At 49.8% G+C, this 24,531-nt stretch overlaps 1 protein-coding gene across 1 annotated transcript in view; it reads left to right on the top strand.

Annotated features, from left to right (window-relative positions):
* Positions 1-24,531, top strand: part of ASH1L (ASH1 like histone lysine methyltransferase) — a 66,218-nt gene that overhangs the window by 19,357 nt on the left and 22,330 nt on the right. Inside the window, exons 3-7 of the mRNA XM_087881377.1 lie at positions 1,291-6,130; positions 14,197-14,298; positions 15,570-16,260; positions 17,330-17,563; positions 21,481-21,575. Coding sequence (XP_087737503.1) covers positions 1,291-6,130; positions 14,197-14,298; positions 15,570-16,260; positions 17,330-17,563; positions 21,481-21,575 — 5,962 coding nt within the window. The remainder of the gene's footprint in view (positions 1-1,290; positions 6,131-14,196; positions 14,299-15,569; positions 16,261-17,329; positions 17,564-21,480; positions 21,576-24,531) is intronic.

Below are 24,531 nucleotides of genomic sequence, written 5' to 3'. Positions count from 1 at the left end.
TCTCCCTCTCTCTCCCTCTCTCTTCCCCTCTGTCTCTCTCTCTCTCTCTCTCCATCTCTGTCTGTCTCTTTCTCTCTCTCTCCCTCTGTCTGTCTCTTTCTTTCTCCCTCTCTCTCCCCCTCTGTCTCTTTCTCTCTCTCTCTGTCTCTTTCACTCTCTCTCTCTCCGACTCTTTCTCTCTCTCTCTCTGTCTCCTTCTCTCCCTCTCTCTCTCTCTCTCTCTGTGTGTCTCCCTTCCTCTCTCTCTCTCTCCCCCATCTACCTAGCTAGCTATGGTTCTTTAGTCAGTTTACTTGCTCCATTTTGCTTCATCTTTCTACCAGCATGTGAGATTAAGCCTTGTAGCTCATTGTAGAGCATTTATGGCACGGCTCCAGTAAGCGTGTGTGTGTGTGTGTGTGTGTGTGTTTTATGAGCTTCCTTTCCTCCCCTAATTATGCCTCCTTGCCTACACTAAATTATGTCTCTGGTTAAATAGTCAGGTCTTTCTTTCTTTTTTCCCTTCTGTTCTGGAAATCCCCCAGCATGCTCAAGGACCTACGAATGAAATATTAATTAGCAACCTGGGATAAATGAGGGAATTCCTTTCAGTCAGGAATTGGACGTATAGATGTGTTTTTAAATAGGAAGAGATCTTTGGAAAGAAGGAGAAAACCTAAGCATTGGGGAGAAAATTTTTAAGTATCTCCTTTTCCAAATTCCTTATAGCCCCATCCAGCAACTAGTTTTGCAAGTTGAGGGGTTCAGGGCATACGATTGCCCTCCTCCTTGTTTTTCCTTCAAAGTAGTAAGGAATCAAAAGGGGCATGGTGGCTCAGTGGATAAGACGCTGAGCTTGTCGATCGAAAGGTCGACAGTTCAGCGGTTCGGATCCCTAGTGCTGCATAACGGGGTGAGCTTAAAGTTTTTGTCTTAAAAAATAAAAAACTTATCTTCTGTCACCTTGAGTCTTTTTTCCCCTTTTGCTTTCAGTCCCTGTGTCCGCGGAGATTGTCAGTCATCCAGGTCATGGTTGCCTCAAAGGTGCTTTTTCAAAAGGCAACTGGACTTCGTTGGGTGTTCCCCCCTCCCCTCTTTATCTTGTCCACGCTTTTCAGTCTTAAAATATTTGTGAGCAAGACTTGGGTTCACATTGTCAATAATGTGGTTTGTGAATATGTTTTTTCCAAAAAAATCTAATCCCGGCATACCGGGATTTTCCAGTCTGCAGTATTATTCAGTTTTGATAACAAGTATACTTTTCTCCACAATATGGATGCTTTAAAGTTTTTTTTTATTATTATTTTGTAGGACCCCTCGAAGCTGTACAAGAAAAGCGGAGAGGCTGGCCCAGCAACGGTGGAAAGCTTGCTTGCTGAGAGCAGAGCCAGAGCCAGCAGCCCAGCTTTGAAGAAGCTTTCCCCGCTGCGTTCAGAAGGGCTGGAGTACGTGAAATCAGCATTCTCCGCTCCCATCGGTGGCCGCGATCCCGACTTGAAAGAGAGAGCCCAGGCCAACGGACCCCCGACGGTAACGGAGAAACTGGCCCAGCTGATCTCAACCTGCCCTCCGGCAAAGTCTTCCAAACCAAAGCAGAAGAAGCTGCCCATGACGGTCGTGTCCGGATTTGCTAAGGATTCCGGAAAGAAGCTGCCGACGGCTGGGGCCGCTGCGGCTACTGTGACCAAGGACTTCCTGAAGAAACCAATTTCAAGTGGCTCCCTCAGCCTCGACTTGGGCAACAAGGAGTTTGCCAAGAAAGCATCAGGAGCCGGTGGCAGTTCCGGGGGTTTAATTAGCAAGGAAAACGGGAGCAAAAAACAGCCAGGGTCCTGTCCAAGCATGTCTGGGCTCACCAACAAAGACTATGAGAAAAGGCCATCCGTTCTTAGCTCTCCGGTCGGACCTGTCAGCAAGGAAGGCGGAAAAAAACCACTGCTTGTGACAAGCATGGCACCATCTGGCATGGCCAGCAAAGACTGCGGCAAAAGGCTGCAGATGGGGACCAGCAGTCCCATCGGATTGGTCAACAGGGATCCCGGGAAAAAATCCCTCAGCTTGGTCAGTCCGCCCGGATTGATTCATAAAGACTCACTGAAGAAGCTTCCGTTACCTGGAAGTGCAGTTGGATTATTTAATAAGGACGTTGCAAAGAGACACCTGGGGTCCGATGGTCCGGTCGGATCGGTCAGCAAGGACTCGGCGAAGAAGCCGCAGAGTTTTGGGACCTCGAGCGGATCGATTAACAAAGAGTCCGGAAAGAAGCCATCAGCAGCCGGTCCCCTAATTGGGTTGATGGCAAAAGAGTCCGGCAAGAAACACATGGGGGTGGGCATTCTCGCCTCTCTGACTTCGAAGGACTCTGGGAAGAAATTGATGGGGAGCCCCAATTTGGTGGGTTTAGCCAGCAAAGACTTGGGGGCGCTGAAAGCCGACACCGCTAACCTTCCGGCAGAGCCCTACAAGCGGTGTTGTGGCAGCGGCTCGGCCCCTCTGGAAAGCCACGTGCCCGCTGGGCTTCTGAAGGACGGGGCTGGGGGCAGTAAACCATTTGAAAAGCACCTGGTGAGACAAAGCAAAGACAGCCTCCCGGAAAAGTTGCCGTCCCAACGAGAAGTTTCCAGCGGAGGCAAAGATGGGGCCTGCAGTCAGCAGGAGATCTCCCCCAGCGAAAGGGGCCCATCCGAATCCTCAAAGCAAGAGAAACATCTCCCGGTGTATTGCACTTCTCCTGAATTTAGGACCGCCGGAGGCGCTTCGGAGATCTCGACCGCCAAGTCTCCATTTAGTGCTGTAGGGGAGGGGGGCCTTCCCTCCCCTTCGCCAACTGCCTCGGTCGCTACTCTAACCCATAGCCCCCCAACGGCACTATCTCAGGTCCCTTCCAACCCGTTACATTCAAACCACATGCCGGATCTCTTAGACAGCCTGTCCGAACAGAGCAGCAAGACACCATCTGCCTCCGACGGCGCCCGCTCTGGTATGAACAGGCTGGGGAATCCCGGCTTGTACGCGACCAGCAAAGGGGTCGTTCGAGAGTTGAGCAATCCCAATTCAGTCTGCACGGAGGAATCGAAACTGGGTTTAGCCTCAGGCAAGAAAGCCAGCCTAGTCAGCGAAAGCAACCTCCATGCTTCCATCGCCCCTTCGGTGGTCAGCTTCTCCAGCTTGTTCAACAACAAGCCCTTTCTAAAGATGGGGTCCATGAGCTCCTTAGGGAAACCGAGGCAAGGCCTGGAGATCCTGAGGGGGAGCAGTAGCGCCGATTCCCAGGGCAAGGCCTTCAAGAAACGGAAAGGGAGGAAACCCCGTTGGACGAAAGCCTGCCGGTCTCCCAAAGAGCTCGAGTTAGAGAGGCCCGAGCTTTTAAAAAACGTCTCTTGTGGTCCACTGTCCAGCAGCAGCAGCAGCCTGGACCAGGCCAAGCTCTTTGAAAGCACGGGCCCCCCGCCCACCTTCGCCGAACACGACTTCCTGAAACGCCATTTACCCAAGCTGAGCAAAAGCAGCAGCCTGCAGTCCCTCTCTCTGCTGGGCAGCGTGGAGAAGGAATCAGGGAAGTTCTACAGCACCCACATGCCAGCGTCCGTGGGCTGCCTGTCGGACGATTTGTTCCCCGACATGTACAAGTCCAAACGGAACCGGTCAAAATCCAAGGAGATGCCCCAGTTGGAAGGGCCACCCAAACGGGCCTTGAAAATCCCCGCCTCCAAAGTCTTCTCGGTGCAGTCCAAGGAAGAGCAGGAACCCCCCGTCTTGCACCCAGAAGTGGAGATCCCTTCCCTCCGCCAGAGCCTTGCTGGGCAAGCTTTCCCGAAGAAGCGGGGCCGTCCGAAACGGCAGATCCGCTTGGGGATCAAGATGAAGCCGCCCATCCTCTCCGTTGCCCCTTTTGTCACTCCCGAAAAGGCGGACAAGACGGAAGACACCATGGACCAACCACCGCTACCACCGCCGAGCGGGGACTTTTTCGAAAGCCGCAGCCAGCTCAGCAACACCGAAGACAACGGAGACTCGAGCGCCGGCAGCGCCAGCGATCCAGAAGGCGAACCAGAGCACAAGGAAGTCAAACGTAGCAACGGTCAGCTGGTGAAAACCATCATTCGGAAAATCAACAAGATGAAGACCCTCAAGAGGAAGAAGATCCTGAACCAAATCCTCTCCTCTTCCTCGACGGAGTCCAGTAAGGGGAAAGTCCAATCCAAAGCCCACACTAGCGTCTCCAGCTTGGCGGCCACCTTCAGCACCAAACTGGGCCAGCAGATCAACGTCAGCAAGAAAGGAACCATCTACATAGGAAAGAGACGGGGTAGGAAGCCCAAAGCCAGCTTGACCAGCCTTCTGGCGGCTGGTTCGAGTTTTGCCGTCCTGGAGAAATCAAGCCAACAGGCCAGCGGAGGGATGCTGGGACAAGCAGGCGCCCCCTTGCTCCCATCCGGCCCCAGTGGCAACCCCGAGGTTCTTCCGTCCCCTGTTTGCTCACAGTCGTCGGGCACCAGCGGAGGACAGAGCCCCATCAGCAGCGACATGAGCTTTGTGGAGCCCAACTCGGTGCCCTGTTTCCACCTGCACAGCCGACAAGGGAGCGTGGTTCAGACCTTGGCGATGAGGAAGGCCTCGCGGGCCAGGAGGAGGCTCTCTCCCCCTACACTGCTCCCCAACTCCCCTTCCCACATGAGCGAGTTGGGCTCCCTGAAGGAAGCCACCCCGTCCCCCATCAGCGAGTCCCACAGCGACGAGACCGTGCCCAGCGACAGCGGCATCGGCACCGATAACAACAGCACGTCGGACCGGGCGGAGAAGTTCTGTGGGCCGAAAAAGCGCCGGCACTCCTTCGAACATGTCTCTCTGGTGGCCCCCGAGGCCTCGGCCGTCCTGAGCAGCCTGAAGGAGAAACACAAGCACAAGTGCAAGCGCCGCGGCCACGACTACCTGGCCTACGACAAACTGAAGCGGCCCAAGCGCAAGCGGAAGAAGAAGTTCCCGCAGCTGCGGGGCAGGCAAGACCCCGATTTCCTGGCCGAGCTGGAGGAGCTGATCAGCCGGCTGAGCGAAATCCGCATCACGCACCGCAGCCACCATTTCATCCCCCGGGACCTGTTGCCCACCATCTTCCGTATCAACTTCAACAGCATCTACAGCCACCCCAGCTTCTCCCTGGACCCTTTGCACTACATCCGCAAGCCAGATTTGAAGAAAAAGCGGGGGCGCCCCCCCAAAATGCGGGAAGCCATGGCCGAGATGCCCTTCATGCACGGTCTCAGTTTCCCGCTTTCTGGTACCGGATTCTACCCTTCCTACGGCATGCCTTATTCTCCTTCGCCCCTGGCGGCACCCATCGGCCTGGGCTATTACGGACGCTACCCCCCCACCCTTTACCCTCCTCCCCCCTCCCCTTCGTTCACCACCCCGCTTCCTCCCCCCTCTTACATGCACGCCGGCCACCTGCTCCTCAACCCCGCCAAGTACCACAAGAAGAAACACAAGCTGTTGCGCCAGGAGGCTTTCCTGACCGCCAGCCGGGCCCCGCTTCTCTCCATGAGCACCTACCACCCCAGCGTCCCGCCCGAGATGGCCTACAGCTGGATGCTGGAGCACAAACACCGTCACCGTCACAAACACCGGGAACACCGCTCCTCGGAGCAGTCGCCGGTCTCCCTCGAGGCCTTGGCGCCCGCCGGCTCTTCTTCGCGGACGGTCTTGGAGTCCCTGAAGCGCTACCGGTTCGGCAAGGAAGCCGTGGGCGAGAGGTACAAGCATAAGGAGAAACATCGCTGCCACATGACTTGCCCGCACCTCTCACCCCCCAAGGGGCTGCTGGGACGAGAGGAGCAGTGGTCCCGGCGGGAGACCGCCGAAAACGGGCCCCGGACTTTGGGATTACAGACCCCTTTGCAGATAGACTGCTCCGATTCTCCTCCCAACCTCCCGCTGGGGAGGTTCACTCCGAGTTCCGAGCCGGCCAGTAGCGATGAACACACCAATCTCTTTACCAGTGCAATAGGCAGTTGCCGCTCCATGGGTTCGGCCGGCGGCCGTAAGAAACTGTCCGAGGGCTCTGGACTTTTCAGCCCCCAAGAAGGATCGCTCGGCCGACCCCTCCGGAAGGAGACCTTGCCTCCGATCGAGAAGGTCGTGCAGGGGGTTTCAGGTAAGCGACCGCTTTTCCCACCCCTGCCTTGAAGAAGTGGAATAAGAGCCCACTTTCTGAATGGATTTCTTGGAGTTAGGTGGCTTTTCCCAGAATTGTTGGTCGGTTGGGATTGAACTGAGAGGGTCCTTGGTGCTCTTTGAGCTCAGTTGTTTCATGACCAAACTAGATCATATCATCAGTGCTGGAAGGGACTGAGGTTTGCGGAGGAGGGAGGGAGGGAAGGACGGAAAAGGAAGGGGAAGGGAAAGAAAAGGAAGGGAAGGAAGGAAGGAAAAGGGGAGGGAAGAAAGAAAGGGAAGGGAAAAGAAGGGAAGGAAGGAAGGGCCCCTGCTCAAGGAAGGAAGGAAGGAAAGGAAAAAGAAGGGAGGAAAGGAAGGGAAGGGAGGAAAGAAAGGGAAAGAAGGAAGGAAATGGACAGAAGGAAGGAAAGGGACAGAGGAAAGACAGGGAAGGAAGGAAGGAAATGGAAAGGAAGGAAGGAAAGGGAAGGGAAGGAAGGAAAGGGAAAAGAAGGGAGTAAAGGAAAGGAAGGGAAGGGAAGGGAGGAAAGAAAAAGAAAGGGAAGGAAGGAAAGGGACAGATGAAAGACAGAAAGGGAAGGGAGGGAAGGAAGGAAAGAAAGGGAAAGGAAGGAAAGGGGAATAAAGGAAAGGAAGGGAAGGGAGGAAAGAAAAAAAGAAAGGGAAGGAAGGAAAGGGACAGAGGAAAGACAGAAAGGGAAGGGAGGGAGGGAGGAAAGAAAGAAAAGGAAGGAAAAGGGAAGGAAGGAAGGAAGAGCCCCTGCTCAGGCAGGAGATCCTCTCCTATTCTAGACAAATGGTTGTGCAATCACTTCTTCAAAACCAGTGTTGAAGCACCCACAACTTCTGGAGGCAAGTCGTTCTCACCGATAGGAAATTTCCTTAAGTCTAGGTTGCTTCTCTCCTTGATTAATTTCTTGTCCTGCGTTGGGGTGCTTTGGAAAACAGGTTGATTCCCCCCCCCCTCTTTGGGAGGAGGATAAGGGCACTTCCTGTCTTGGCTGTTGAGGGATCGAATCTTGGCGGCTGAGCGTTTTAATGGCACCTAAAAAAAAAATTGACCCCAGTTTCCTTGGCACTTGAGTCATTCAGCTTTGCAATCTTATCATTTCTTCCTGTGCTGGTTATTATTATTTTTTTAATTATTTTATTTTCCAGAGAACTTTCTGGTTTGGCAGGCTGAGCTACTTTCGTTGTTGTTGTTGTTGTTGTTGTTATTAATTTTTATTCGTTAAACATGAAACTCAGTCAACTGAACATTTAAAAATGCATCACAAATACCATTGACTGGTGCTAATGGTTGATGCGGGTTGCTGCCAGCATCCTAGGGATCAACCAAGGAGCTTCTTAAAATATATGATGTTCCGAATGGAATGGAATGGAATAGAATGGAATAGAATAGAATAGAATAGAATAGAATAGAATAGAATAGAATAAGATATGGAATGGAATAGAATAGAATAGAATAGAATAGAATAGAATAGAATAGAATAGAATAGAATAGAATAGAATAAGATAGAATAAGATAGAATAAGATAGAATAAGATATGGAATAGAATAGAATAGAATAGAATAGAATAGAATAGAATAGAATAGAATAGAATAGAATAGAATAGAATAGAATAGAATAGAATAGAATAATAGAATAGAATAGAATAGAATAAGATATGGAATGGAATAGAATAGAATAGAATAGAATAGAATAGAATAGAATAGAATAGAATAGAATAGAATAGAATAGAATAAGATATGGAATGGAATGGAATGGAATAGAATAGAATAGAATAGAATAGAATAGAATAATAGAATAGAATAGAATAGAATAGAATAGAATAGAATAAGATATGGAATGGAATAGAATAGAATAGAATAGAATAGAATAGAATAGAATAAGATATGGAATGGAATGGAATAGAATAGAATAGAATAGAATAGAATAGAATAGAATAGAATAGAATAGAATAGAATAAGATATGGAATGGAATGGAATGGAATGGAATGGAATGGAATGGAATGGAATGGAATGGAATGGAGCAGTTTTTTCCAGTTCCGCTGGTGTTATTGCAGGAAGCTGCAATTTCTTGATGCGTTTTGTAAAATTCTTGGACATGGTACCAAGTGCCCCGATGACAACAGGTATCACGGTTACATGTTTCATCCATAGCTGTGTAGTTCGCGATGGCCAGGTCGCGATATTTCGTGATTTTTTCCAGTTCTGTTTCTTCGACTCTGGCATAGTATTATTATTATTATTTACTTTATTCATTAAACATGAAACTCAGTCAACTGAACAATCAAAAATGCATCACAAATACCATTGACTGGTACTGATGGTTGATACGGGTTGCTGCCAGCGTCCTAGGTATCTACCAAGTACCTTCTTCAAATATACGATGTTCCGATGGTCGCGATATTTCGTGGTTTTTTTTCTAGTTCTTTTTCTTCGACTCTGGCATCTCCTGGTATTATTATTATTATTATTATTATTATTATTATTATTATTATTATTATTATTATTATTTACTTTATTCATTAAACATGAAACTCAGTCAACTGAGATGATGATGGTGATGATGATGATGATGATGATGATGATGATGATGATTAAAATGCAGGCCATTTGGCCGCTAGAGCCATACCTCGGTGGGTCTACTCATCAGACCCACGGATCCCTTTCTGACCCCTTCCTTGCTCACATTTCCATTAGAAAAAAGGCTGGCCAGATTTTTTGGGGGGGTTGGGGGGTGCTATAACTTTTCACAACGATACCTTGATGTGTTGTCATAAATCGCTGCATGCCAAGAGCTGGCTCTTTCCTTTCTCTCATATTTTTTTTGTCCTACAGCCACCTCTGTGGAATTGGCCAGCCTCGCTCCAGTTAGGATGACGCCCTTTTTTTTTAAAAAAAAATAAAGAATAAAAAACGGAAACCCAGCTAGCATTCCTTGCTTGCAGCCTTCGTTCATTCCTCGTGGCTAGATCCAGGCTCGTGCACGAAGGACGGCTGTGCAAATAAATTAAATATCTCCCACGCTCTCCCCCCCCCTCTCTCTCTCATACGCACATGCACCCCTGCTCCGGTATTGCAGAGCGTGAATATCCCCATTGGGTCAAATGGGGGGGGGGAGGGAAGGAAGGGGGAAGGGAATAGAGAAAACAGGTTGCCTTGGTTTAGTTAGAGTCCTGGGAATTTCCTGCGGAATTCCATTAGCGTGAGTGAAGCGGATTTGATGAAAAACAGCACTAATTAGAAAGAAAACAGAGACGTGTGTGCTTTCTTTCGGGCCTCCTCCAGGGCCTCCGCCGAGTGCCATCTCTGAATCACCGCCTCTCCGCTGGCGCATTTAAGGGGTGAGTCAGAGGAAAATGGATCGCCTTTCGGTAAAGCTGTCCTCTCTTGCCTTCCCTTCTCCCCTTCCCCCTCCCGCCCCCCCCCCAGCAATTGGAACCATCTGTTCCTTCGCCCTGCGTTTCTTTTATTCCTTCCCTTCCCGTGCCACTTCTCCAGGCCCGTTGGGCAGGAAAGGCTTAAAAAGCCTCCCCTCTGGAGCGCCAACTCATTATTTTCTCTTTATGAGAGATATTTACCCCACCTTTGTTACTTGAGAAGTCGCTCGGGGGGGCAGGGGACATAAGCTAAATGCTCCTTCCTCCTCCTCCTCCTGTAAAGTCGCCCAGTCAGCTTACATGCCAAGGCAGGACTAGAACTCCCAGGCTCCTGGTGATTGGCCCAAAGTCACCCAGCCGGCTTTCACGCCAAGGTAGCACTAGAACTCCCAGGCTCCTGGTGATTGTTTCTCCTGTGAGGTGGGTTGGGGCTGAGCGTGAGAAGGACTGGCCCAAAGTCATCCAGCGTGCTTTCATGCCTAAGGCAGGACTAGAATTTACTCATTGTCTCCGGGTGATTGGCCGAAAATCACCCAGCTGGCTTTCACGCCAAGGTAGCACTAGAACTCCCAGGCTCCTGGTGATTGGCCCAAAGACACCCAGCTGGCTTTCACGCCAAGGTAGCACTAGAACTCCCAGGCTCCTGGTGATTGGCCAAAGTCACCCAGCTGGCTTTTGTGCCTAAAGTGGGACTAGAACTCCCCGTCTCCTGGTGATTGGCCCAAAGTCACCCAGCTGGCTTTCACGCCAAGGTAGAACTAGAACTCCCAGTCTCCTGGTGATTGGCCCAAAGTCACCCAAGTGGCTTTTGTGCCTAAGGTGGGACTAGAACTCCCAGTCTCCTGGTGATTGGTCCAAAGTCAGCCAGCCGGTTTTCACGCCAAGGTAGCACTAGAACTCCCAGTCTCCTGGTTTCTAGGCCAGCACCTTCACTGAACACCAGCCTGGTTCAGCGTCTATAATTCCTCACCACCGACTACCTCAGTTTGGGATGCTCAAGTCAAGAATGCAAGAAATGGCCTATTCGATTGCTACGCCTGTCTCACTCGGACTCATCTGGGGGAACTTGGTGGATGGTGACTGGACTTCCAGTTGACCCTCTTGGGCAATCAAATCTTTTTACCGCAACAAAACAAAGCAAAACCACCTGCATTCTTCCAGATTTCAGTCCTCCTCCTTTCTTTTTTTTTTTTTTTTTTTTTATTTGATTTATATGCCGCCCTTCTCCGGAGACTCAGGGCGGCTTACAGTGCGTTAAGCAATAGCCTTCATCCTTTTGTATATTTATACAAAGTCAGCTTATTGCCCCCACAAACTGGGTCCTCAATTTACCTACCTTAGAAAGGATGGAAGGCTGAGTCAACCTTGAGCCTTGGCGAGATTCGAACCTGCAGTAATTGCAGGCAGCTGGTCTTAATAACCAGCTTAATAACAGGGTGCCTTAGACCACTGTACTACCAAGGCTCTTTCCCCAGTGACGAAATCATAATCAACTCTCAAGTGTCTGCAAAGCTGCACATTCACAGGAAGGAAGGAAGGAAGGGAGAAAGAGAAAGAAAGGAAAGGAGAAAGAGAAAGAAAGAAGAGAGAAAGAAAGAAAGAAAGAAAAGGAAAAGAAGGAAGAAAGAGAGAGAGAAAGAGGAAGGGAGGGAGAAAAAGGAGAAAAAGAAGGAGAAAGGGAGAGAAATGTGGAAGGAAGGAAGAAGAGAGGAGAAAAAGAAGGAGAAAATGTGGAAGAAAAGGAAGGATTGATTAGAGCGGAGGGTGGGACGGATGGAAGGAAGGTGAGGGTGAGAAGGAAAGAAGGTTAGAAAGGAGGGCGGAAGGATTAGAGGGGAGGAAAGGAAGGAAGGAGCCAGCCACTTGCTTCACGTTCTGCTTGCCGCCATGTTTTTGTTTGTCCATCCAGAGCCCGGCCTGATCTCATATTTCCTAGCCAAAATAAGTCCCTTCACGTCAAGGGAGCCTTTATTCTCCCATCTTCCCTCTGGCATTTTTTTTTTTTCCCCCAGCCGTGCCTGACTCATCTCCGATAACAGGGCAGGTATGACACAAACGTGCCTGAGAGGGGGAAGAAGGGGGCTGCAGCTGTCCCTAAACCTCACCCACCCATCCATCCACCCCTTCGTGGCAGAAACACAATAATTAAAAATAGATTTTAGACCCTCTCGCCTCCCCCCCCTCTCCCCCGGCATACAGGCAAAGGGGGCGGAGTGGGGCAGGCTCTCCAGATGTTCAAAAGCCATGTTGGCAAACGACCGAAACGAAAGTTCGGATGTCTTTAATTCCTGTGCCGCGCAGCACTGAGCCTTATTTTCATCATATTTCAAGAGCCTTGGTGGCGCAGCAGACTAAAGCGCTGTTAAGTAGCACCAGCTGCCTGCAATTACTGCGAGTTCAATTCTCACCAGGCTCAAGGTTAACTCAGCCTTCCGTCCTTCCGAGGTAGGTAAAATGAGGACCCGGATTGTGGGGGCAATAAGCTGACTTTGTATAAAATAGAACACCGCTTGGGGGGGCCCCGAAAGCCCTACTAAGCAGGTATATACAAAAGTATGAAGGCTATTGCTTAACGCATTATAAGCCACCCTGAGTCTCCGGAGAAGGGTGTCATATAAATCAAACTAATAAATAAATAAATATGCCATGTTTCCCCAAAAATAAGACCCTGTCTTATGTATTTTTTGAACCCCAAAACAAGTGCTTGGCCTTATTTTCAGGGAGGGCTTATTTTCGGGTGGGGGGTTAGTTTAGCACATGTGCCTGAAAGCCCAATTGGGCTTGCTTGCTTGCTTGCTTGCTTGCTTATTTATTTATTTATTTATTTATTTATTTATTTATTTATTTATTTATTTATTTATTTATTGGTTCAATTTATATGTCACCTTTCTCTGGAGACTCAGGGCGGCTTACAATGCGCTAAGCAATAGCCTTCATACTTTTGTATATACCTGCTTAGTAGAGATTTTGCCCCCCCCCCCAAGCAGTGTTCTTTTTTATACAAAGTCAGCTTATTGCCCCCCACAATCCGAGTCCTCATTTTGCCTACCTCGGAAGGATGGAAGGCTGAGTCAAATCTTGAGCCTGGTGAGATTCGAACTCGCAGTAATTGCAGGCAGCTGGCGTTACTTAACAGCAGTTTAATCTGCTGCGCCACCAAGTCTCTTCAGGGGATGTCTTATTTTTGGGGGAAACAAGGTATATACAGGTCGTCTTCAACTTTTAACGACCCCACAATCGAGCCCAAAAAATCGATGTTGCTAAGCGAGAAATTCCATCGAGTGAGTTTCTGCCCCGTTTTACTGCCGTTCTTGCCGCATTCGTTAACCGGATTCCCTGCAGTCATTAAATTAGTCACACGGTTGACTTGCTAACAGCAGGCTGGGGGGAGGGAGGAGAGAGAGAGCGTGGTTACTGCAGCTATTACCTGCCTGGAGAGGTGACATCCGTGCGCAGCATCCTTTGGCCTGTTGCCAAGCTTTTCACACACACACACACACACACACACACACACACACACACACAAGATCCTTCAAAGGCCAGCCAGCTGGGTTGCAAAGGCACCTGGTCTTTTAATCTTCCCCAAACGTCCCCAAGGGAGGCTTTCGAGCCATCTGGTGCTCACCGCCCGCCGCAGTCCATTTAGCCGCTCGGGCCAAGGGTTGGGAGCATTTGAGAAGGACACAAGGGCGTCCTCAGCTCCCTTGAAGGATCAATTAAGCCAAGGGTCCCCAACCTCGAAGCTTTGAAGAGCAGCCTTGAAGAGAGATCTAAGGTCCTAGTGTGTTGTGGCACGTTGTGAGGTGTGTTGTTGTTTTAGGGTGATGTCTACGGAGATTCTCAGCCATCCTGGTTGCCCCATAGGATAGAATTCTTTCTTGGCCGAGTGTGATTGGACACACAAGGAATTTGTCTTAGGTGTATAATACTCTGAGTGTACACAAGGAGAATAAAATACATTCATCGAGAATCAAAAAGATACACTTAGTGATAGTCAAGGTTACTAATAAGCTATCAAATCGTACTAGGACAGAAATAAAAACAATATAAATTGAAAGATACAAGCAACACGGCTATAGTCATAAGTGGGAAGAGATACGTACTAGGAAGGAAGAGAAGAATAAGTAATGCAGACTTAGTAAATAGTTTGACAGTATTGAGGGAATTATTTGTTTAGCAGAGTGATGGCATTCGGGGAAAAACTGTCCTTGTGTCCAGTTGTTCTGGTGTGCAGTGCGTCTTTTTGAAGGTGCTTTTTTTCCCCAAGAGGCAATTGGACTTTCTGGTTTTTCTTTGAAGACGTTTCGCTCCTCGTCCAAGAAGCTTCTTCAACTCTGGGATGAAGCTTTCGCACCCCCTCAGGTCGTGCTTCGCTCTTGACCCAGCTGCTCGGTCAAGAGGAGCCCACCAAAGGACATTTGACCCCTCCAAGCTGAATTTTGCCCTCAAAATTCCTTAAACCACCACAAGCTTTGGCAGGTGACACCAGAATCTTGAGTGAAAACCGTTCCTTGTCTTTCTGCCTCGGGCGTTGTCTCCCATTGGCCTCTGTGGAAACTCCAGTGGGAAAGGTGGTTTGGAATTTGTGTTTGTGTCTCCACCAATCATTCTCTCTCCCTTTTTTTTTTCTTGACCTGTCTTGATTTCCTTCGCCAGGCACCCTTCCAGGTCAGGAGAAGCTCTCCCAGAGATCAGTGGAGAGCACCAGTTGCAGTCCTTCCAGGAAGCGGTCTTCCTCCGAAAGCACATCTTCCACAGGTGGGTTGGGTTACTTTTCTAAGGTAGGTGTAGGAAGCCCTTCAGGTGTCACGGACCTGGAACTCTAAACCAGTTTGTTCAGCCTCAACAATATTACAGTGTGTAGACTTCCACTCCCAGAATTCCCCAGCCAGCGTGCTTTAAGAGGGGAGGACTTCCACTCCCAGAATTCCCCAGCTAGCATGATTTAAAAGGGGAGGACTTCCACTCCCAGAATTCCCCAGCCAGCGTGCTTTAAGAGGGGAGGACTTCCACTCCCAGAATCCCCCAGCCAGCATGATTTAAAAGGGGAGGACTTCCACTCCCAGAATCCCCCAGCCAGCGTGCTTTAAGAGGGGAGGACTTCCACTCCCAGAATCCCCCAGCTGTCTGAGAATTAAAGTCTGCCCATCTTAAAGCCACCAAACTTGAGAAACACTGGGTTAGAGATACAGGTAGTCCTCGACTTACAACCGTAATGGAGCCTACCCCTCACAGTCGCAACTCAGGATGGTTGTGAAACAGGTTTGGTCCCATGACCAACCCAATTTTATGGCCTTTTTTTTTCTTCTGCCAGTCATTTATCTAATCGTCTCTATTCTGGTGTTGGGTCCAAGCCAGCAAGGATTCTTTTTTTCGCCCCAGTTATCCTTGTGCAAGGCTATCTCCAGGTGAGCCCACCTGGCTCCCTCGCAGCTTCTTTTTGTCACCTGGTGAAGGAAACTTTGGAGAAGGACAGCTTGCCTCCTGGACTTGTAGGTGTAACATTACTGGAGATGTTTTGAAAGAGATTGCCCAGTCCAGAATGGTGTAACCGCTTCCTGCTTGACCAGGGGTTGAACTAAATGACCTCCAATATCCCTTCCAACTGTTGTTATTCTTACTCTGCTATTCTTTTTTCCTCCCTCCCTCCCTTCCTTCCTCATCACTAGAGGTTTTTAAGAAGAGACTGGGCAACCATTTGTCCAGTATGATATAGGGGTCTCCTGCTTGACGGGGTTGGACTAGAAGACCTCCAAAGTCCCTTAACTTTGTTATTATTCTGTTAAGTCCTGTAGCTGATGTTTTATGGCCCGGATCTTTTTATTTATTTATTTATTCGACTTCCACGCCTCCTGTCTTGCCTAGAAGCAATCCCGCACGGCTTCCTTCCTTCCTTCAAAAGGCGTTTATACAGTTCGGCGAGTTAACTTGAGAGAGCCACTGCAACGTTTCCGCTCTCGTTCCCAGTTCGAGCCGTTGCTTGAATCCAAACGGAACCTTCCTTTACCAAAGTTCCTTTCTCTTTCCAGTCGTTGGGATCCCGTCGCGCGGTTCCAGAATCGGCTCCTCCGTGGAAGATCCCGCCGACCACCTCCTGCAGCGCATGGCTCACCACGAGACCCAGGGAGCCTTGGACAAGACCCTGGAGTCCGTCTTGGCCAGCGTCCCCACCCTGCCCTCGGACAGCCCCAGCCGGAGCCCCGGCCGGGAGAAATCTTGCGATCTCTTGCTCCCCGGGAATCCCGGCGACGGCCTCTCCCTCCTCTCCGGCCGCTCCCCGCACCACCACTTCAAGAGGAGCATGGTGGAAGCCATTCAAAGCCAGACCAGACGGATGTGCAGTTACGACAAGATCTTGGCCACCAAGAAAAACTTGGACCACGTCAACAAGATCCTCAAAGCCAAGAAGCTTCAAAGACAATCACGGACCGGCAACAATTTCGTGAAACGCCGGCCGGGGAGGCCCAGGAAATACCCCTCGGCGCCGGTGGTCTCCTCCCACGGACTGCAAGTCAGCCGATTCCTCGGCCCCGAGCTCAGCAGCAGCAGAGAGCCCGACTGTCTCCTCCACTGTGGCCCCGACACCGTCACCGACGCCATCGAGTCGGTGGTCCAGGGCGTGACCGAGAAAGGGTCAAAGAGGAAACGGTGGCTGGAAGAAGAGCTGACGAGGAAGAAGCAGAAACCGCTCCCCGGCGAGGAGCAAGAGAGCCATAAAAGGTGAGCCCTTCGGATTTGGGGTGGAGGAAAAAAAAAAGGCTGTAGTCCTCATGATCGTGAGCCCCAGCATCATATCTAGTGGCCAAGACAACGCAGGGGTCCCTTTCCCCAGGGGAAATACAGGTAGTCCTCGATTTAACGGCCCAATATTCTCTGCTGCTAAACGAATCGTTTGCTAAGGGGATTTGGTCTCGTTTTACGAATTTTCTTTGCCGCCATCGTTAAGGGAACCGCTGCAGTTTGTTAAGTCGGTCGGACGGCGGTTCAGCAAATCCGTCTTCCCCCATCGATTCGGCTGTATAAGAAAGGTCACCGCGTTTTATCCCCGCGGACCGTCATAAATATGAGTCGGTGGACAAAGCACCCGAATTTCGATCGCCCAACCGCGGGGATGCTACGACGGTCGTAAGGGCGAAAAAAAAAAGGGTCCCGGGTCGCTTTTTTTCCCCAGTGGCGGTGTAACTTTTGGTCACTGGATGAACCGTCGTAAGTCGAGGACTACCTGTGCAACAGCTTGACTCCTGCTGATTTGGGCTTCCTTTGCTGTGGGTGGGCAGGTTGCTCGATGGGGTGGATTCAGGGGTGGGCTTTAAACATTTTAGCAAGGGGTTCTCTGCCCTGGTTGCTGGGTGGGTGTGGCCATGGTGGGCGTGGCCTAGTCGACCTCTTACACCATGGCGGTGGGGCGGGGTTGTTGGCGTTTTTGCCCTCCCCAGGCTCCAGAGACTTTCCTCGAGCTTCCTGTAGGGTGAAAATGGCCTCCCCAGGCTCTGGAGGCCGGAAACTGGCCTGTTTCCGGCCTTCTCGAACTTCCGGTAGGCCCGTTTTTTGCTCTCCACGCGCGCCATGCACTTACCTGCGTCCAAAACAGGCCGCATGGGGACTCCTGGGAGGAGCGGGGTGGGCGGAGCCAGCCAGGAGTGGGATTTGGGGGTTCTCCGAACTGCACAGAATCTTAGCTAGAGGTTCTCCCGAACCCCTACGAACACACACACCAATGGGTGGGCCCCAGATTCCCAGAGGCTCATCTCCAGCTCACCCCGTCCCCCCCTCAAATTTCTCCTTCCAGCTTTTCAGAAGCCGCACCTGACCCTCTTCTTCCTCCTCCTCCTCCTCCCCCTCCCCCTCCTCCCCCACCTCCCCTCCCTCCCCCTCCTCCCTCCTCGGAGGCTGCTGGGAAGCCCCCGGAGAAAGCCGAACGGCCGCCGGCCCCCCTGGTCCAGCGGGAGAAGAAAGCGGCCCGCCCACCGAAAAAGAAGTACCAGAAGGCCGGCCTCTATTCGGACGTCTACAAGACCAGCGAGTAAGTCGGAGAAGCCAAGGTCTCCTCCTGAGGTGGAGCCCCCTGGCTTCCTATTCCCCCCCTCCCCGAGCCTCGCTTTTCCCTGGCTGGGTTCTCATTGGCCAAGACACAGTCCTCACTTAGCGACCGTTAGAACCAGCCAATCTGGAGTTGGCTTGGGGGTGGTTTTCTTTCTTTCTTTCTTTCTTTCTTTCTTTCTTTCTTTCTTTCTTTCTTTCTTTCTTTCTTTCTTTCTTTCTTTCCTTCCTTCCCTCCTTCCTTCCTTCCTTCCTTCCTTCCTTCCTTCCTTCTTTCTTTCCTCTCCTTCCTTCTCTATCTTTTCTTCCTTCCTTCTTTCCTTCTCTATCTTTTCCCTCCCTCCTTCTTCTTTCTCTTTCCCCCCTCTCACTTTTTTCTTTCTCTTTTCCTTCCTTTCTTCCCTCTTTCTCATTTCCCCCTTCCTTCCTTTCTCTTTATCTCCCTCTTTCTTGCTGCCTTCTTTCTCTTTCCCCTTCCTTCCTCTTTTCTTCCTTTCCTTCTTTCACCTTTCTCTTTTCCTCCCTCCCTCTCTCTTTCCTCTTTTCCTTCCTTCCTTCTTTCCTTCTCTATCTTTTCCCTCCTTCCTTTTTTGTCTTCTTTCTTTTTTTCCCTCTCTCACCTTTTTTCTTTCTCCTTTCCTTCCTTTTTTCTTTTTCTTTCTCTTCCTCTCCCTCTTTCTTGCTGCCTTCTTTCTCTTCCTATCTCTTTCCTCTTTTCTTTCTTTCACCTTTCTCTTTTCTTTCCTCCCTCCCTCCCTCTTTCCTCTTTTCCTTCCTTCTCTCTCCTTCTCTTTCTCTCTCTCGCATTCTTTTTTTTTCTCTTTTCCTCCCTCCCTCTCTCTCTCTCTCCCTCTTTCCAAACCCTCTTAGCCCAAGGGGAACCTCAAGTGTAGACACGCTCGGTGTGGTTGGATTCAACTTGCCATCTTCTCTGGAGCCCACACACAAAATTCCTGAGTCGCGTCCAAGTTAAAGAATATTCCGGCTCACAAGACGCATGACTCATCCGCGTTTCCTATTTGATTTTGATCGGGGCCCTCCCCTCCGCCCCTCTCGGCTTTCAGGGATAGATCCAAAAGCACCCCAGAAAGCAATTTATTTTCAGGAATGTTTCCTCCACATTATATATATATATAAAATATATATATATATATATAAAAATTCCCCCGAGCAAGGAAGACGTTGTATCATGTGGCTTCTCTCCTTGGCAGCAATGTGGCTTTCCAGAGAGGGAGGGGGCTCCACCTACCGCGAAGTTAACCCAGTTAAAAGCAGAGTTTCTTTTCTTTTCTTTTTTTTCTTCCCTATGAAACAACGCACAAAAACTCTGTGTGGCATTTTTCTCTGGGATAGGGAGGATTTATCGCCCAGGCTTGGGAGGTTTTTTTTTGGGGTGGGGGGTGGGGGGGCGGTCAGAGGTAAGACACCGCAGTGGTGTGTGGTTTTGACCACCGGTAGACTTCAAGGTCCCTTCTGTTAAAAAGGATGGCATTTGGCATAACCCATTAAAAACATGTTTACTAGGAGAAACAGAGCGAGTTTGGCACGCAGCAGCCCATCAATAATACTTATCCGGGCAAAGCCCAGCAAACTTTTTAAAAGAACAAAAACACGGCGAAGCGAAGACATACGATAATATGCCAACAATGCATAAATCACATCGTCTGACATGATGTGATGGTTAAGACAACAGGCTGGAAACCGGGACTGTCGGGGGGTCCTCGGTTTGTTTTGTTTATGTTTTATTAAATTTGTATACCGCCCTACTCCCGAAGGACTCAGGGCGGTGAACAGGCACAGGATAAAATACAGAAGTACAAAAGTTAGAAACAATTTAAAACCAAATTAAATAATTTAGCCCACGACAGTTTAAAATCCCAATAATTTAAAAACAAATTAAAATTTCAGTTTAAAAATTTAAAAGAAAGGGGAGAAAAATTAGGCCAGGCCTCGGTGTTCTCTGAGCTTGGTGGTTTTCTTGCAAACGTTTCATGACCCAGCTAGGTAACCTCATCAGTGCTAGAAGGGAGAAGGGTTTGCAGAGAGGAGAGGAGGATGACTGTGGGGTCCTTGGTTGTTTTCTTGCAGGCGTTTCATGACCCAGCTAGGTAGCCTCATCAGTGCTACGAGGGAGCGGGATTTGCTGTTTATAAATAATGTAACCCCACCCCCTTCTAGCACTGATGAGGTTACCTAGTTGGGTCATGAAACGTTTGCAAGAAAACAACTGAGCTCAGGGAGCACCAAGGACCCCACAAGTTATGCTCTCTTCTGTTGGTAGAAACTGAGAGGCTGTGAGTTCTAGCCCCACCTTAGGCTTATAGCCAATCTGCTGACTTTGGGCCAAACTCTCTCCATCCTAATAGCATTTACATTTAAATACCGCTTTATAGTGCTTCCCAGCCCTCTCTAAGCGGTTTACAGAGCCAGCCTCTTGCCCCCCAACAATCTGGCTCCTCATTTTACCCGCCTCGGAAGGACGGAAGGCTGAGTCAACCTTGAGCCTGCTGAGATTCGAACCGCCAAACTGCTGGCAGCCGGGGATCAGCAGAAGTAGCCTGCAGTACCGCACTCTAACCACTGCGCCACCGCGGCTCGTAAGAAAGAAGATAGCACTTGTCCGGAACGGAAATCCAGTAGGAATAAGAGCTAAAGGTTGTAAGCTATGACCCCCCATTAAGTGCCATGCATTTCTCGGTCCTACCAGCAGTAGCTGCTGGTGTGAGTTAACACAAACGGAAGGGTGTAGTTGGAGATAATGGTTGCTGGGGGAGCGTGCCCTCTAGTGACAGTACAATTCATTGCACCATTCATTGTGAATGGGTCCTTGGAAGTCGGGCTGCTGGGGGGAGAGCAGTCAGCAGGGATTCCCGTTGCTTTGAAAATCTACTTTATAGTGGATTAAGCCTGCAGACTAGAGACCCCTAAAAGTTGCTGTTTTAATGCTGGTAGATGCGGTATAATCTGACCTTGTTATGTGCCGTGTGGATAGGATATTATTGGTAGGATGTTATTGATTGATTTGATTTGATTTATATTTCTGCCTATTCACACACGGCGACTCAAAGCGGCTTACAAGAATATAAAAACATCATATAAAAAAAAAAACATTAAAACTAATAAAAGAGAGAATCGTATGTAGAATCATCAGAGCCGAGATGAGCCAGTGGCAGAGGTGGGTTTCAGCCGGCTCTGACGAGTTCTGGAGAACCGGTAGCGGAAATTTTGAGTAGTTCGGGGGAACCGGTAGTAAAAATTCTGACTGGGCCCAGCCCCCATCTATTCTCTGCCTCCCGAGTCCCAGCTGATTGGGAGGAAATGGGGATTTTGCAGTAACCTTCCCCTGCCACGCCCACCAAGCCATGCCACGCCCACCAAGCTACACCCACAGAACCGGTAGTAAAAAAAAATTTGAAACCCACCACTGCGCGGTGGTTAGAGTGCAGCACTGCAGGCTACTTCAGCTGACTGCTAGCTGCAGTTCGGCAGTTCAAATCTCACCGGCTCAAGGTTGACTCAGTCTTCCGTCCTTCTGAGGTTGGTAAAAATGAGGACCCAGATTGTTGCGGGGCAAAAGGCTAACTCTGTAAACTGCTTAGAGAGGGCTGTAAAAGCACCGTGCAGCGGGATATAAGTTTAAGTGCTATTGGTATTGCCCTTCCTTCCTTCCCTCCTCCCTTCCTTCCTTCCTTCCTTCCTTCCCAGTAGCTAGAATGCAGCATTGCAGGCTAACTCACTGCTCACTGTTCGATCCTGACCGGCTCAAGGTTGACTCAGCCTTCTCTGCACTCTTTCTAGAGCCTCAGACATCATTGCACATCAATGATGACATCAAGAATTGGACATCATCCTTCATGGTCTCTCATCCTCTCTCTCTCTCTCTCTCTCTCTCTTCCTTAGCCCCAAAAGCCGCCTGATCCAGTTAAAGAAAGAAAAACTGGAATACACGCCCGGAGAGCACGAATACGGCTTATTCCCTGCGCCTATTCACGTAGGTGAGTGACGACCACGGTCTCTGTTGCTTTTGAGGGAAGGTCTCCTCCTCCTCCTCCGACTCAACTCTGGAAGAACTATGTGACATGTGCAGCTTTCTTTGGAAGGCGGGGTGGGTGGGTGACCGGGTGTCATGAAGGAGGTACGTTGTGGGGTCAGAATTTAGCCAACGATTGCTGTTCCTCAAGACAAGAGCCCCCTCCCCCCCCCAGGACACCAGACTTCCCCCCAGGACGCCAGACACCTTCCTTTACTAGAATTAGAGTCAGTTTGATGTAGGGTTAAGACACCAGGCTAGAAACCAGGAGGTTGGGAGTTCTAGTTCCGCCTTAGGCATGAAAGCCGGCTGGGTGACTTTGGGCCAATCACCAGGAGGCTGGGAGTTCTAGTCCCGCCTTAAGCACAAAAGCCAGCTGCGTGACTTTGAGCCAATCACCAGGAGGCTGGGAGTTCTAGTCCCGCCTTAGGCATGAAAGCCAGCTGGGTGACTTTGGGCCAATCACCAGGAGGCTGGGAGTTCTAGCCCCGCCTTAGGCACGAAAGCCGGCTGGGTGACTTTGAGCCAATCACCAGGAGAAAGAGAGTTCTAGTCCCGCCTTAGGCATGAAAGCCGGCTAGGTGACTTTGAGCCAATCACCAGGAGACGGTGAGTTCTAGTCCTGTCTTAGGCACGAAAGCCAGCTGGGTGACTTTTGGGGCCACTCCCTCCTTCTCAGCCACCTCACAGGGTTGTCGTTGTGAGGAAAACAGGAGGAGGAAGGGCGTTTTAGGTATATTCCCTGACCTTGAGTTATTCCTAAAAACAATATGGTTTAAACAAAAAAAAAACAAAACAATTTAAAATATATATATATATATATTACGAATATCCCTGCTGTGCTTCCAGGCAGAAAAGAAAAGACCCCCTGCCTCTACTACCATCGTTTTCCCAAACGTTTGGAACTTTTAAAACTCCCAAGCAATAAAATATGCAAGGTTTTGAGTTCAGCAAGATGGATTTCATGGGGTTTTTTTGTTGTTGTTGTTTTTTAAAAAAAGTCCCTTCTTCCTGGTTTTCCCCTTGAAAGCATATAGACCCATTCAGTACTTGGTTCCATTCCATGGGGTTTTTTTTTCCCCCCTTAAAGGATTCGCAACCCTGAATCCGTGCGAGGAAGCCAGGTTTGCATTCCCAAAGTGGGTGTGGGCGTGACTTTTCCCCACAACGGGAGGAGGAGGGCAGGGGGACATTTAAACACACAGCCCGTCGTCTTCCCCAATTATGGCAAACACCCTCCACCATGTTTATAGTTACAGGACAGAGGCAGCCTGCCAACGGTAACAATAACCTGGAACTGGGCCAGCGAGGAGGCCTGGCACTGGCCGCCAGTCCGAGCTGCCTCTTCCCCCAGGCCGAGAATCCGCCTCGTGCCGTCCCACCCAGCCTCCTTCGCTCCTCCCACCCCCCCAAATTCACAAGAGAGGAAAGCAGCAGGAGAGGAAAGCTCTCTCCCCCCCCCCCACACACACATCTTTTGACCTGAGTGTCTATGGAGGGTCTCAAGTCATCCAGATTGTCCCAAAGGTGTTTTTTTTCTAAGAAGCCACTGGACTCTCTGGTTATTCTTTTGAAGACGTTTCACTTCTCATCCAAGAAGCTTCTTCCACTCTGACTGGATGGTGGGGAATAGAAGGATTGATCTTCCTGGCAGGCAGCTGGTCATTTGCATCCTTTCAGAGGGTCGTTGAGGCCGCTTGGAGGTTTCTCTGAGTGGTGCAAATCGTTCATTATTTATTTATTTATTGATTGATTGATTGGTTCGATTTATATGCCGCCCTTCTCCGGAGACTCAGGGCGGCTTACAATGCGTTAAGCAATAGCCTTCATACTTTTGTGTATACTTGCTTAGTAGGGCTTTCGGCCCCCTCCTAAGCGGTGTTCTTTTTTTTATACAAAGTCAGCTTATTGCCCCCACAAACCGGGTCCTCATTTTACCTACCTCGGAAGGATGGAAGGCTGAGTCAACCTTGAGCCTGGTGAGAATTGAACTCGCAATAATTGCAGGCAGCTAAGTGCTACTTTAACAGCAGTTTAATCCGCTGCGCCATCAAGGCTCCTGTAGTCTACAGTTTTTCCTCTGGAATTCCATTTCTATCCCCACACCGTTCCAAGGGTGTCCATCCCAAATTGTGTCGCTAAATGCCTGTAGAGATTCTCCGTCATCCAAGGTCACAGTTGTCCCAAAGGTGCTTTTTTCAAGAGGTAAGTGGACTTTTCTGGGGGTTTTGTTCTTTTGAAGACGTTTCGCTTCTCATCCGAGAAGCTTCTTCAGCTCTGACTGGATGGTGGGGAATGGAAGGGTTGATACGCCTTGCAGGCAGCTGGTCATTTGCATCCTTTTAGAGGGTCGTTGAGGCCACTTGGAGGTTTTTTGTGTCCTCAGTGTCACTTGAGCCTTCTTCTCGCTCATTTGTACCATTCAAGGTGACTCTGAGGACACAGATAAACCTCCAAGTGGCCTCAACGATCCTCTAAAAGGATGCAAATGACCAGCTGCCTGCAAGGAGTATCAATCCTTCCGTTCTCCACCATCCAGTCAGAGCTGAAGAAGCTTCTCAGATGAGAAGCGAAACGTCTTCAAAGAAACGCCAGAAACTCCGGTTGCCTCTTGGGGAAAAAAAGCACTTTTGGGACTTCCAGTGCTGAGCTGATCCCACGTTATCTTTGGCGAAGGAAACCTGGCAGGACCGAGGGGCATCGGCAGAATGCCAGTGCCAATCTTGCTTGGCCCCCTCGTGCTAAAACAGCCTGTGTAGGAATTTGTGAATTGGGAAGAGGGACTTAAAGATGGATTCCCTTCTTCCCTTCTCCAATCCCAGCCTGCCGTTTCCTTGGGACCCTCCTGGAAAGATCAGGCTGCATTCATGAGATCCTCGCCCCGAGGATCTCATGAATCACAGGATTATTTCTCTGCTTCG

The sequence above is a fragment of the Pantherophis guttatus genome, chromosome 18 (assembly GCF_059756535.1).
Source record: "Pantherophis guttatus breed Tessera chromosome 18, ASM5975653v1, whole genome shotgun sequence".
NCBI lineage: Eukaryota > Metazoa > Chordata > Lepidosauria > Squamata > Colubridae > Pantherophis > Pantherophis guttatus.
Note: the sequence above shows the minus strand (reverse complement) of the source record. Positions and strands in the feature narration are given on the sequence as shown.